The following is a 14,079-nucleotide window of genomic DNA, read 5'->3' as shown; positions in this document are numbered from 1 at the left end:
CCACTGGACACGCGAGGAGATGAGGCTGGCGCAGGCTGTGCCGTGTCCATAGAGACTCTGCACCCAGGCCCTCAGGTCCCGCAGCAGGGAGCCTTCCAGCCCACCACCCGACCAGCGCCCAGCCCCTTCCTTGATCGCCACCGCAGCTCCGCTTCCAGCCAGAGGTGGCCCTAGGACCCCGTTCTGCCGAGGGGGCCCCTAGGGAGGCTGCCCCGCCCACATAAAACCACCAAACCTCACTAGGAAAGGCTTTGGGCCCCTCCTTCTTCCCAGCTGGAAAACTGCCGTGATGCCTGGAGGCACAGTGGCCCCCCTGCAGCCCTGAGGAGGTCGCCGGATCAAGGGGGAAGGACAGGGGCCCTGCTCCGAGCCACAGCGCCCGCCAGGCCTTGTGCCCAACGACTTGGTCTTGAAATAAACACACCCCCACCGCTGAAGCCGCCGCACCTGGGCTTCTGTTACAGCCAAACTTGTCCCGATGGGCACACATGCCGTGCTGACCCAGACACTCACACAAGCCGGGGACCTGGCTTGGCCACTGAGCAGACACGTGGGTTAGTGAAGACCTGAGACTCTCCCCTGTCCCACTGCTGGGTCTGTCAGCCAAATAACCTCTCTCCCATTCTTTACCCTGCCAGTAGTCAGCCATGGCATCTACCCGAGAGGCAAACGCGGTCTGCTAATCGACAAATCTGAAACAGAAAGGAGCAGGCAGAATGGTAGCTCCCCAAAGACTATGTGAATAAACCACATCAACAGACTTAAAATAACCCATGGCCTTCCCCTCTCTCCAGCCTGCTGGCATCCTGGAGCAGGCATAGAAGCAGGCAGGCGCCGGCCCAGCTCCACCCCAGGGGCAGAAAAGGGAAACAGGCTGCTGCCAGGATGGGCCAGGCGGAGGGCTGGCCCCTCAGGACCCACGGGGCTCAGGTGGATGGCCGGCCCCTCAGGACCCACAGGCCAGGTGGACGGACGGCCCCTCAGGACCCGTGGGCCAGGCAGAGGGCCAGCCCCTCAGGACGCACGGGCACGGAGTGCGCGCAGCGATGCCGGGTCTCCCCCGCTGTCAGGCTTGCCCAGGCCGCAAGAGACCCACTCAAGACAGGAAGGCCCCAGACTCTCAGCCAGGCCCTGGGCCTCACGAGGGACGAAGCGGGAGGTCAGTAAGTTGCCACCTCAGCCCCGGTGCCCGTCAGACGACCCAGGTCAGCCTCCGCGGCTGCATTTCCCCAAGGGAGGCCAGGCATGCAGATGCCCAGGAGCCTGGCTGAGGCCAGCAGCTGAGTCCCTGGAGAGGCCTAGGAGGGAAGGCTGCCCTCAGCGCCCTGGATCCAGCCCACCATCGGCTCGGTGCTCATCCCCAGCGCTAACGGACGTGCCCAGTGACGCGTGCCCTGCTAATAAGAAGCAGTGGCATCAGGAAGGCACCGCATCGGCCATCTGCCCCACGAGGGCAGCACTAAGGAGGGTCTCCAGCCTCTGGCGTTACCGGCAGAGGCCCCTCAGACCCGGTAGATGGCCGGGCTGTGAAGCCCCTGGAGCCCCAGCCTCTCACTCGAAGGCACCGAAGGCACCTTGCTGGGCACCCAGAGTGCCGGCCCCGCTTCAGAGGGAAGGGCCACCCGCTGTCCACTCGCCACAGGTGCCCCCTCCTCCCTGCTCGTGCCCCGCCCACCACCTCGCCTTCCAGGTGGTGAAAATGTGCACAACAGCTGAGGGAAAACAGGACTTTTCCACCTAAGGACGCACCACGGTGCCCTTGTGGGCTGGACAGCCGGACAGGAAACAAGAACCCGACGAGCTTCCCGGGTGACGCCGCTGGCCCGCCCTCAGCTCTGCGGGGCCCACAGGGCTCCCGGCGGCGGGGAGGCGCCTAGACGGGCAACAGCCTCCGCGCTCGGGCCGGACGGTGAGTCCAACGTGCCTGGACAGGGTTTCCTTCCACTCCCACCACGTACCTCCAACCTCACACGGCCAGGCCCCAGGGTCCGGCTGCACACAAGCCAGGTCCCTGCGGGGGTCGGGGGGTGCACCTGGCCCTCGCTGCCCGGCTCTGGCCACAGTCTACCCTCGCCCGCCCCCCAACGCCGAGCCCTGCTCGCCCAGCTCCTCCAGGCCTGGCTCCAGCAGAGAGCGGGCTCTCTTCCCTTGCTCTCCTCAGCGAGGGGCTCCCACTTCCCTTTGAGGCCGAGAAGTCTGACCAAGGCGTCCGTCTGGGCAGGAGCTGCATCAGGACCGGTCACCTGGAGCTCGTGTCACACAGCACAGCCCCTGCCCTCTAGGACCACGGGAGCCGCGTGGGACACACCACATCTCGCGGGGCACAGCAGCAAAAAGGGCCGAGAACTAGGGGGGCCCCGGGCTCCCAACACCGGTCCAGGAGCCGGCTCTGGGCCTGCTGCACCAGCACCACAGGGGCTGTGAGCAATGTGGATTCCGGCGTCAAATCCACTGTTTCCAGCCCAAGATCCAAGTACGTATATTTTTACTGGTCCTGGCGCACAGCACTGGGCAGCCGGGCCAAAGGCACAGAGAGCAGAGGGTGCGGGCGGGCGTCTGCCCAAGGCCAGGCTGAGCCGGGGCCCTGGTTCCGCGCCCCGCCCGCCATGCCCACACCACCCGTGCGGAAGACCCGAGGCAACTGCCCCCAAATAAATGGACGGATGGGGGCAGGAACTGCGCAGATTTGTCCTAAGGTCAGTTCCGTCGACTCCGCGTCCTGGTCCTCGGGTGGAGGTGAAGCAGAGAAGAATAAATTATAACTTTTCCAGCAACGCACGGAGTGCCCGGGGATTGGGGGAGCCCAGTGACGGGCCCCCACTCGTGCCAGGCTCCCTCCCCGGTCCCCGCGACCCCTGCAGCGTCATGACACAGGCCTGATGCGCCGAGGGCCAGCCGTGGACGTGGCGCCAGCTCTTAGCCCGTGTCTGGATTCATGCCCTCCCTCCACCCCCAGTTTGTATAAAGTATATGAGAAATAAAACCAAAGTGTTTTGTTTTTTTTGCGGTGCGCGGGCCTCTCACTGCTGTGGCCTCTCCCGTTGCGGAGCACAGGCTCCGGACGCGCAGGCTCAGCAGCCATGGCTCACGGGCCCAGCCGCTCCGCGGCATGTGGGATCTTCCCGGACCGGGGCACGAACCCGTGTCCCCAGCATCGGCAGGCAGACTCTCAACCACTGCGCCACCTGGGAAGCCCCCAAAGTGTTTATTTGGTGTGTAACCAGCTTAAAATATGGTTGCACCAGTTTTCACACGAGCCTACCTGTAGTTTTCCTTTCTCTAAAAATTGTCATATCCTCTAACCACAGGCCGAGTGATTTTGACTTTGACCTCAACAAGGAAAGCAGGAACCCAGGAGCCCTCACACTACGCCTTCTGACTGACTGCTCCAATTCCCTAAAAGAATGACGTGCACCCCCCGCCCTCTGAGCAGAGGTGACTGTTGGGGGGGGGCGGGGGGGCCAGGGACAGGGCGGGCGGCCCTTACACCAGGCCTGTGGAGGCCCCGCCGGCCTGCGGAGGGACGGCCCTGAACACCAGGAGCCCCTGGGCCTGCGCAGGCTCCTTTGGTTTGACCTCAGCAGCAGCCTCTCTTTCTACGTCTCCCCTCGTGCACCTCTGTGCGTCTTGTTCCTTAGACGACCACCTCCCAAAGGGGCGGCGCTGTGCTGGGGTCACATGGTCTTCCGTGCGGCCACTCGTGAGAACACTGAACTCCCCTAAGCCCAGAGCCTCTCGGGGACGGCAGCTGTATCTTACTTATTTCCATGTATCAATAAACTAACCCAATGCCTGACACGACAGGCACCCAGAGAACATATATACAATGCCATAAAAGAATCGCTCACTGGACAAGAAAAGAGATGGAAGTTTTTACTTTCTATCGGGTGTACTGCAGTTTCACACTCCTAATAATACGTGTCAGGAACCCAATAGGCAGGGTCGTAAATCTCACTGTCCCTAAAGGAAGGCTCTGCCAGGCCTCCGCTGCTCCATCCACTGGGTTTGTAAAGCTCTGGCACCAGAAGACTGAGGCCAAGGAACTGCTCTGTTCTTTCATATTCCTCTCTGGAACGTGGGATCTGGGCTCCAAACTTCCTCCCCGATTCAGAGGGAAGCACACGTCCCACGGGCCCCGCTGACGCCCAGGCCTCCGCCCCAATTACACCTGAGGCTCCGCAGCCCTCGTGTAACCGAGCAGGACCCCACGGGGCCTTCCCAGGGCAGGCCCTTCCCTTCCTCTGCTCCAGCTCCTCTCAGAAGCTCCCAGAAAACAGTATCTATTGCACACTGCTGAGTTGTTCTACAGATGTGAGAATCCCCACCAAATGGAAGATGGTAGCTACTTGATGACAAGCAGCCCCCAGGCCCCCTGGAGCCCGAGGACTGATACTATTAGCCCCTGTGACCCCACCTGCCACCCCACCATCAGCCAGCGTTCCGTCAGAGAACTGCGCACCCGCTGATCACACACCCTGCGACTCCCCTCCCTCACCTGGCCTTGAAAACTACTTTGCTGAAACCCTTCGGGGACTCCAGGAGATGGGGGTGGAGCCATCTGTCTCCTTGCAAGAAGCCTTTCTCTGCTCCAGGCTCCGATGTGTGCTCAGCCTCACTGTGCTCGGGCACAGGAACTTGGGGTCAGACACACGCACACGCAGGAACACGCATCAACACTCGGCAGCTCGCCGCAGCGCCGCTGGGCAGGCAACAGGAGCACTTCGGTCCTCAGAAGTAGGTTATAAAAGTTATTACCTTTCCTTGTTATTAATTTTATGAACTTTTCCCAGTAATGAGCTCAATTATTCCCTCGTGCAGAAGAGGACTGAAAAGTCCACACCGTAAAAGTCAGAGCAAAGAGCATGCTAAATGTCAGCGCGCTCAGCACCCTCTAGACAAGGCCGCAGGTGCAGGGTCGGGGCACGAGCCCGGGGCCCAGGCTGGATCCAGCCTCAGCACTCCACCCAGCAGGCTCCCTCGTCCCACCTGGCGGGCACTCAGAGGAGGAGGAAAAAGCCTCTCTGCTCCCTTCAGGTTCTTCTCCCCGTCTTTCTGCTCTTCCTTTAAACCCTGCAAAGCACAGTTCTGAGGCTACCTCCACTAAAGAAGCTGCGACCACACCGACCAAGTGAAGGTGACGGCAGCGGCCTCGCTCACCTCTGCCCAGGCAACGTGCAGAGCAGGCCCGATGGGCCTCACCTCGCCTTCCAAACCAGCCACGTGTCTCTCTGTGTCTGCTCAGCCCAAGCCCAGGACACATGGAGGTGTGGGACGTGGTCCTCCCGATCAGCGGCCTCCCACTCACCCAGCACTGCAGGTCCTAGGCCAGGGCGTGACTGGCTGCCTGGGCCATGTGCCCAGACCCTGCCTGGACCAGAGCAGGGAAAGAGGCCACTGCAATCCCACCCAGGGACACACAACAGGAAGCAGCTAAGTTCCTAAAAGGGAATGGCGGCGCCAACTGCACGAGCAAGTGGGCACTGAACAATCAAAAGCAGGGCCCCGACAAGGAGTCAGGGACACCTGCAATGTGAAGGCAGCCACGGGCCCCGCGGGCCCTCAGAGCTCTGGCAGAGGGCACCGTCCCCCCAGACGTCCGGGCGAGTCCAGGCAGGATGTGTCTTCTTCCCTCTAAAGATACCCTTCCTGCCAAGAAACCCACACCTGGACCAGAGGCAGGAGGGCGGGAAGCTGTGAATCCCTTTCGCTGCAATGACCACGTTCCAGGTGACGGTCCACCCCTGCAGGCTGCCGCGCCTACTGGGCAACTGTCCCGGGAGCCAGTGCTTTTGCTCCATCCACACCGACCGACCCTGCACGTCCCCGGCCAGGGTTCTTCCCACCAGGTTGTCGGGCTGCCTGCCTGTCCTCACCAGGTGTCTCTGTGCGTCACGATTCTCCACCAGGTGGCCACAGGTCAGAGTACAGCACCCATCCCTACAGCTCCTGGGGCTCCGTCTCAGTTTCGGCGTCACTGGGCAGGCTGCTGGTCCACGGCCTCCTGCGGTGCGTGCACGCGGCTCGCTCATCCTCACCACGCCCAGTGCCGCCTCACGCCCGCCCGGCTCAGCCCAGCTGCTCCCTCGGCCGACACCACGGCCTCTGCATCCCAGGCATATTCTCTTTGCCTCCGTCTCACATTCACTGTAACAGTTTGGCCGTTTTCAGTTTTTGGTTCAAGTCTGTCTTCGCACTAGACTGAAAGTTTCCCAGGGGCGAGGATCCTACATTGTTGCTATTTCCCGAGGGTCCAGGTCAACCTGCGTGTCCCACATGCCTGCTGCCTGATCTGCACATCTGGGTAGAGGCCCTCCCTCCTGGGAGGGTGCGTCCAAGTGATGCCCTCACACCATCCAGCTTCCTGCTGTGGAGCTCAGTGAGCCGCTCCTGGTGTCCCGGCCATGGCCTCTGGAGCACGTGGTGTCAGATGCTGCTACAGCTGTTCCCCACCCCATTCCTGGCCATGACAGCATGATTTATAATGAGAAAGATGTATTTGGTCTTTGTCCACTGTTCCTGGCACAGAGCTCCTAAAACCCTTGGAATTTCCTCTGCTGAGAGGGATGAAGATATCTTTCCCTATGTTGATGAGGTGATTCTGGGAAACCACCCAAGGATGGGGCTGGATGCCAGTGGAGCCACCGTGTGATCAGAGGCCTGGAACGTGGGTCCCAGCCCCTGACCTTCTGGGAGGGGAGGGGGGCAGGAGGTGGAATCCGTCACCAGTGGCCGTGATGCAGTCAATCACGCCCGTGTAAGGAACCCTCCATAGAAACCCTGAAGGAGCGCGTTCAGAGGGCGTCCAGGATGGGGAGGCGTGGAGGCTGGGGGGGGGTGCGGGGAGGGCGTGGAAGCTCAGGACCCTTCTCCACAGCCTCTCTGGCGCGTCTCTTCCATCTGGCTGCTCCTGAGGCACACCTGTTATCAGAAGCCTACGATCCAGTAAGTAAAGTGTTCCTCTGAGTTCTCTGAGCTGCTCTAGCAAGTTAACCAAACCTGAGGAGGGGGCCGTGGGAACCTCTCATCTACAGCTGGTGGGTCAGAAGCACACGTGACAACCTGGCTTCAACTGGCATCTGAAGTTGGGGGGCGGGCAGACTTGCGGGACTGAGCCCATAACTTGGGGATCTGATGCCACCTCGGGTAGACAGTGTCACAGCTGAGCTGAACTGTAGGACACGCGGCTGGTGTCGAGAATTCCTTGGATGCGTGGGAACACCCCACACTCCACCACTGAGTGAATTAATACTTCCTGGCAGTCCTAGTTCTCTCCGGATGCCCACCCTCATCTCCCCGCAAACGTGATTAGAAGAGAGCCCCAGCTGCAGCCAACGAAGCCCTCCCGGTTCCCTGTGCCGAGGGCTGGCCCAGCCACAGGCCCGCGCTGTTCAGGCAGAGGGATGTCAGAGCACTTGCGCTGGGGCTTCCGGAACACCCTCCTGCTGCTGCCGAGTGTGACCAGGTCCGCAGGAGAGGGTACGCGGGCCGCGATGGCGTGGTGGCCCCTGGGGCGCTGTGACCTCTCTTGCTGTGACACGTAGCCTGCACCCACAGCACAAAGACCCTGATGGCACCTCCCATCAGTTAAATGTACCCAGAATGGCAACAGCCAACGCGGTGTGCTTCTGCGATCTGCCAGCAGTGCTGGGCCCCGGACTCACCGCCTCCTCTCGAGCCGCAGGCAAGCCCGAGCATGACCACCAGGATGGTTCGAGCTGCTCCCTGGGGCTGGAGGATGCGCCCCAGCCAGTGGGCAGACAGCTCGGCTCCACACCCAGGGTGACTTCTCCTTCTGTTTCTGGCTTGTTGCAAGGCCCCAAGCCCACAGTACTCTCTCTCTGCACCCTCCTGGAACACATGTCCTCATGGCACTTACACCTATGAGGCTCCGGGACCCAGCACCCAGTGATCCAGCTCTCACTGTGCAGACCTGAGGCCACAGGCCACAAAGCAAATCAATGACACAGCCGGGGCTCTAAGAACCCCCGCTCCTGGTCCCTAGAAAGACACCCTTTCCACAGAGGAGAAGCTGGGACTTCGGACCCATCAGGTTCCAGGGCCAAGCTCTGCTTCCCAGAGCCACTGAGCCAGGAGGCCGGCCAGGGACCCACACTCACCAGCTGGGCGGACCAATGCGTCTCCGGGTCCATGCCGCCCTCGCCCTGCCGCAGGGACGTGCTCCGGGGCTTGGTAGCCGCCTCTGTGTCCCTCGTCGCCACCTGGAGCAGCCCGTCCTGGACCACGGCCTGCTCCCTGTCACACCTGGGCCAGGGAGAGACAGGAGACGTAGATGCAGACGCAGCTCGCTTCATCTGCCAGGGGCCAGGGACGTGAAGGCTGGTGGAACGCTGCGGCCGCCGCCAGAGAGGGTCAGGCACCAGTGACAGTCCCCTGGGAGTGGCGTGTGCAGGGACAGTATGACACTTTCTCAGCCAGAACAATACAGATGGGGAGCAGGAGGCCTGACAACCAGGTGAGGAACCAGACAGCCGAACCCAAATGAGAGATCCTCGGGGCACGGGATCAACCCTCACTGAGCCGCTCCTTTAGAGGGGCGAGGGAGGCGGCGGGGAAGGTTCAGAAGCAGCAGCCTTGCTTTTTTGGGGGGTTTTTTTTGGGGTTTTTTTGCAGCCTTGCTTTTGAACATTCAACTCTCCACCCTGAACACGCCCCTATCCTTGGACCTGTTTCCAGTCTTCCTGATAAAATCATCCTAGAGAGAAAAAAAAGTTACCGGCCCTGAGATGCTCTCAGAACTGTTATTTATTAGGGTGTAGAAAATGCACACAGTGAAAGGGCCGCAGCAGGTCGGCCTGGGGGCACGTGACAGACGTGAGGCCTCAGCGCCACACTGTCCACCGTGCCATGCGCTGCTTTCAAACTGAGCATCCACATACAGCGCCTTCAGCAATAAAAATGCTTATGACGAGGCATAACAAATGGAAGGTAATTAGAAGACTGGTGAAAACAGCAAGATACAAAATTTTACATGACTTTGAAAAAATAACCCTAAACTAGAGGAAAGAAGACATTTGAAAGAAATAGTCCAAAATATTAACAAGGGATGATGAATCTATGGGCGGTTTTTTCCTTTCATATATATTATCCTAAGTCTTCCATTAGCATGTGTTACTTCAATGTTTTTAAAATGTTTAAAAGCATTTTTTTAAAAAGGTTCTGGTTATTTATTTTTGGGAGGCCTCTTGGGATTAAGGACTGGAAATTCTCAGAAGGTAGGGTCTTAACCCCTGACCACGGAACAGCCATGGCTGGGCTGACCTACAGAGGGAGCTGTCCAGCCGTGGTTGACCGGGGGGCCCTAAGCTAACTCCGAGTCCCTGTTACAGAGGCCACGGCCTGGAGGCTGCAGACGAGGTCCCTCAGTACCAGCCGACAGCTCACCGAGTCAGCGCTGTGACAACTCCACGCCGGGCCCCGCGGACCACACCCCAGGGAGAGGGGCGCTCAGCTCCGCCTTCCTTGAGGCCTGGAGACTCACGGTGCACTCTGGGGACCTCTGGGCCCAGCCACTGGCCTACCAGCCCACGGGGCAGGGAAGCTCTCGGGCTGTGGGCTGTGCTGGGAGAGGCCAGCCACACCCTGGAGCCAGTCCACGGAGGCAGCTCCTGCAAACACAGCGGACGCACCAGGCTAGAAGTGCAGCCACTGGACCATTTAGTCCTGGCCCTCCCACACCCGGGAGTGTCTTCATCTAAACACTGGGATTAGTGCCACCTAAATCACAGGCTTGGCATCCCACCTAAATAAGATGGCATTTGTGACGCAAACACTCTGGCCTTTAGGAGGAGAAGGTACCCGGTGAGGAAGGTGCATTGGGCCGGGGTGCAGGGCTGGGGTGAGTGGGCCCTCGGCTTACCTCTCGAGGAGGTCCATCTCTGCCCCCAAGGGCCGCCGGCCACCGCCACTCTCCGGCCTGGGCGACTTAGACTCTGCAAAGGGGGAGAAGAAAAGGTCAGTCCATCAGCAGCAACCCATGGACGGACAGAGGCATAGTGGCACCCAGGAAAGGGCCCAGGACGTCACCCCATGGATGGATGTGCCCCAGGCAGACACAGAACACAGCCCTACTCTGTGGTCAGGAGGGGGGTGGCCCGAAAGCCCCTCTGCCCATCTCCTGCATAGGACGGCTTGGTCGCTGGGTCAACGAGGACACCTGAGTGCGGTGATCCAAGTTCCCCTTCCTCCCTCTGCGGCCACTGGGAATCCAGGTCACCTTCCCCAGAGGCCAGACCGGCTGAGGGAAGCTCTGCTCTGTCCGAGCTGAAAGCACAGCCCTGGGGTGTCGGCTGGCTTGGCAGGGCGGGGGCCGTTGGGGGAGACTCCTCGCACCTGGATTCTTAGACCCCTTTCTGTAGGGTTCTGATCCTGAATGTGGCCAACGCCCCACTTAAGGACATCTATGTAACCTTTCATCTGCTTCACCTCTAGTATCACTGGGCCCTTTAAGGTGTCGCAGTAGGTCTACCTTCCCATGGCCAAGAACGTGGGGATCCCCGAGCAAACCCAATTCACTCTCCTCTCCCACCGCGCAGGGACACTGAGGTTCTGTTCCTCCCCACCACCCCAGGCTTCAGCGTCCCCGCTCCACTGAGGCCTTGGCCACATGTCCTCCACCCCATCGCAGGCCTCCACACTCAGCCACTCGGGCCACATGAGACCCGGCCGGAGGACCAGGCTTTGGGAGGAAGATGGGAAGGCGTGCTTCTCCCAAGACCTTTTCAGCTGCTGACCTCAGGGGCTGGGGGGCTCAGCCCCTCTGGAAGGCCCCTCACCGCGCGCAGCACCCTGGGACTCACCCAGGCCCACGCCTCTCCCGGAAGGCCGGGCAGGCGCACTAGGCCGGGGAGGGCAGCCCTCGGGGCCGCACCAGGTCCTCGGCCGGGAATGTGCAGGAGGCACCGCTGCCTGGTGTGGATCTGATGTGAACGCTCCCTGGGCTTAGGGCCTGACTTACAACAACTCTAGTGACATGAGGTCTATCACGTTTATTTCTCCTTTCTATACAGTTTTCCTTTTTCACGACTATAAAAGTAACGTGTGCACCCACTGCAGAGCCCGTGGCTGGACCCCCGCGCCCACGCTCCGTGGCAGCCTGCAGGTTCGAGTGTGTCAACCCTCCGTGGAGCTGGGACTCTCGTCACCTCTCTGACCGTTTGTACAGATTCTCCATGCAGCCATCAGAGGGCTTCAAGGACTGCATACATATGAACACTGCTCACTCCCTGTTGGTTGTACTTCCCTGGTTTGTCACTCTTTGTTCATTTATTTCTTCTAAACTGCCTCTAATTGTTACAGTCACAGTCCCCACTCTTTCTCTTCTTTTAAGGTCTCTTCGCCTGATACAGGGTTAAGAGGCTACCTGCCACTCTATCTTCATGACTTCACCTCTCCCAGTTCAATCTGTGGCTTCCTGTGACACGCATTTGGGGTATGGTTTGGCACAAGGGTTTAATTTTAACTTCTTTTTCTAATCTTGTTCTATGACTAAAGTAAAAGCAAACACTGGATGTTAAAAGTAAAAGTATTTTAAAATTAGTCCACTTCAGGGCATTCCGCCCATGCTGACAAATCCAGCCTTCAGAACCTCAAAGCTCACTCATCCTCAAACAGCAAAATACTTTGTTAAACCAAAACTGAATGATAGATGAACCACTCTTCTTGCTTTTTAAACTGCTCGAACGTAGCAAGACTGAAACAAATGCTTCTTTTCTCTTCCAAGGCTGAAACTGACGTGGCCTGACATATTCCAGCCATTTTTGCCCTCTTCGTCCCTTCTGCGTCTCCCCTTTCTACAGCTCACTCACGCACGTTAGGCCTCTTCAACCCTCTCTCCAGCCGGCTGGAGAGCCGGTGAGGATGACCCCCTGGAAAAGGACGAGGGCGTCTTCTGTGGGCTTCTGCTGCGTGTCGCACTGTCGTGTGACACTGTAAGCCACAGGCTTGCACACGCGGCTCCTGACGGGAGCTGGGCTGCGTTGGGGGAGGGTCCCTGTCTCCCTGCCTGCATGTGCCAGCGCGCGTCTCATGACCGCATCCCTGGCCGGCACTCAAGACATGCCGGGTGGACAGGAGGTTGCGGCCTCCTACGTGCTTGCACCCAAACGGGGCCGATGGGCGGAGAAGACAGCTCCAACGTGAGGCCGCGGTCACTCACTGTGCGTCGGGACGGCATCCGCACCCCGCATGGCCAGGCCCCTTCCAGCCCGTCAGCGTACAACTCACACCTCAGGTTACAGCAGGCGGACCCAGATTCTCACCAACAAGCTCTTCTCATTAATCAGCTGCCACGAGAACTTTTCTTGTTTGTAGTATCTTAATATTTCTGCACCATACATTCTCCACTCAAACTCTATTGTTCCTTTGTGTTTGTCAATAGGAGTCACTTGGAGAAAAGCACAGGTTTCTTCACCTGTGACGGACACGACAGTGGGGAACAAAAGCGCTTCCAGCCCAGCTCAGGCAGCAGCTCCGCAGCGAGCTGGGGAAGGAGCCGGGGGCACGGGGTGGCGACCCTCCTGGAAGCCCCACGAGGACCGTCCCAGGAGCTGGGCCAGGACCCCGGAGCGTGAGGGCAGGTCAGAGCTCTGGGGCTGGCGCCAAGGTCACCCACTCACTGCTTACGTGCGGAGAAGCTGGAACAGTGGGGAACTTCCGGCCCTGGTCATGGTCACAGAGGCTCTGACTACACGGCGCTGCAGTCCTTGAACAGGACAGCGCCCGGTTCAGGGGCCCCTCTCTTGTGGGAAGCGCTCACATCATGCACCGCCCGTGGGCTCAGCCGGCAGCCCATCTCCGGGAGGAGCACCCACCCCGTCCCCGCCCAGAACGGCCACCCCGGCCTACCTTTTTCCCGGCCTTCAGAGGCGACAAGGGCGGCAGCTGGGGGGGTCAGCGGCCCCACTCTGGACGGCTGGCCGGGATCTTTCATGCGGTTGACCACGTTTTCAGACAGCTGTGGGAAGCATTGAGGGGAACAGTTAAGTGACAGAACCCTCTGGAGGTGAAGACTCCCCTCTACCCACGCCCCAGATTTCTGAGCAGACTAATTGTGCAAGACTGACTCCAATAACGTAAGGAAGTCCACACAGAAACTTCTCGTGCTGGCCTGGCACCCGCCAGGTCAACGCCACGCCCAGCCTGGGCTCCACGGGCCACAGCGTGTCCCCCGCTGGCTTCCCGGCTGCACCTTCTGCTCCCACACACTCAGGGGACCCCGAGTTCCCCTTCTTCTCACCTGCCCTGAACCCATTCTGCTGAGAACCACTGCGGCCCCACCCTGTACAGAGGGTGGATGCCTTGCAAACCTCACCCTTCCCTGTGGGCGTCCCAGGGTCCCTCTACGGTGGGCTCTTCCAGACAGCACCCAAGGTAAGGCCCATTTCTCCCAATCCTTTCCCTGTTACAACAGGCGCACCTCTTAGGAAGTGCCTCGCGTTCTACCGGCCTCATCTAATGGTCTGTAAATACCCTGAAGGCTGGGGCCACCTCTCTCTCCCGTCTGAGTCCCAGCAGGGCCGCAGTCACAGCAGAAAATCCAGCACGGCCTGACTCATCTCACCCTGGCTCCCCCAGTGACGACCGGATAATCAAATCTTTCCCTCATTATAGAGGAACTGAAATGGGTAAGTGGGTGTCATAAAATACTTGACTGAAATGAAACAGCCAGCGAGGGATGAATCCAGAAAAACAACCCCTAAGAGTTTACATCAATACATATTTATTAAGTGCCCAGTATGTGCAAAAGGCATCACAAAGCACAGCGAGGGGAGACGCTGAGATGCCTTGAGGACAATGTCTACCCTCAGCAGCTCCCCCTCAGGGATCCAGGTGCTCCCACATGCACACAGCAGCACTGGACTCGCACGGGAAAAGGAAACAACGTAACAGCAACGACAGGCAGTGGTTAGAGAAATGAAGGTGTGTCTCCTATGAAACACCGCAGAACTGTCGAGAAAGGACAGCTAAGACATGTGCCTGCTACGGAAGGATGCCACCGCTGACCCGTGAGCGTCAGAGGACACTTTGTATCTCGACTCTGTAAAACAGACACAGAATTAT

The 14,079-nt window shown here is 59.5% G+C and overlaps 1 protein-coding gene across 1 annotated transcript in view; it reads right to left on the bottom strand.

Annotated features, from left to right (window-relative positions):
• Positions 1-14,079, bottom strand: part of CHCHD6 (coiled-coil-helix-coiled-coil-helix domain containing 6) — a 131,662-nt gene that overhangs the window by 102,978 nt on the left and 14,605 nt on the right. Inside the window, exons 2-4 of the mRNA XM_079713900.1 lie at positions 12,865-12,973; positions 9,878-9,950; positions 8,118-8,262 (exon numbers count right to left, since the gene is read on the bottom strand). Of these exons, the coding sequence (XP_079570026.1) occupies positions 8,118-8,262; positions 9,878-9,950; positions 12,865-12,973 (327 nt within the window). The remainder of the gene's footprint in view (positions 1-8,117; positions 8,263-9,877; positions 9,951-12,864; positions 12,974-14,079) is intronic.

This window comes from Hyperoodon ampullatus (assembly GCF_949752795.1).
Source record: "Hyperoodon ampullatus genome assembly, chromosome: 10".
NCBI lineage: Eukaryota > Metazoa > Chordata > Mammalia > Artiodactyla > Ziphiidae > Hyperoodon > Hyperoodon ampullatus.
This window is presented reverse-complemented; position numbering and strand designations above follow the sequence as displayed.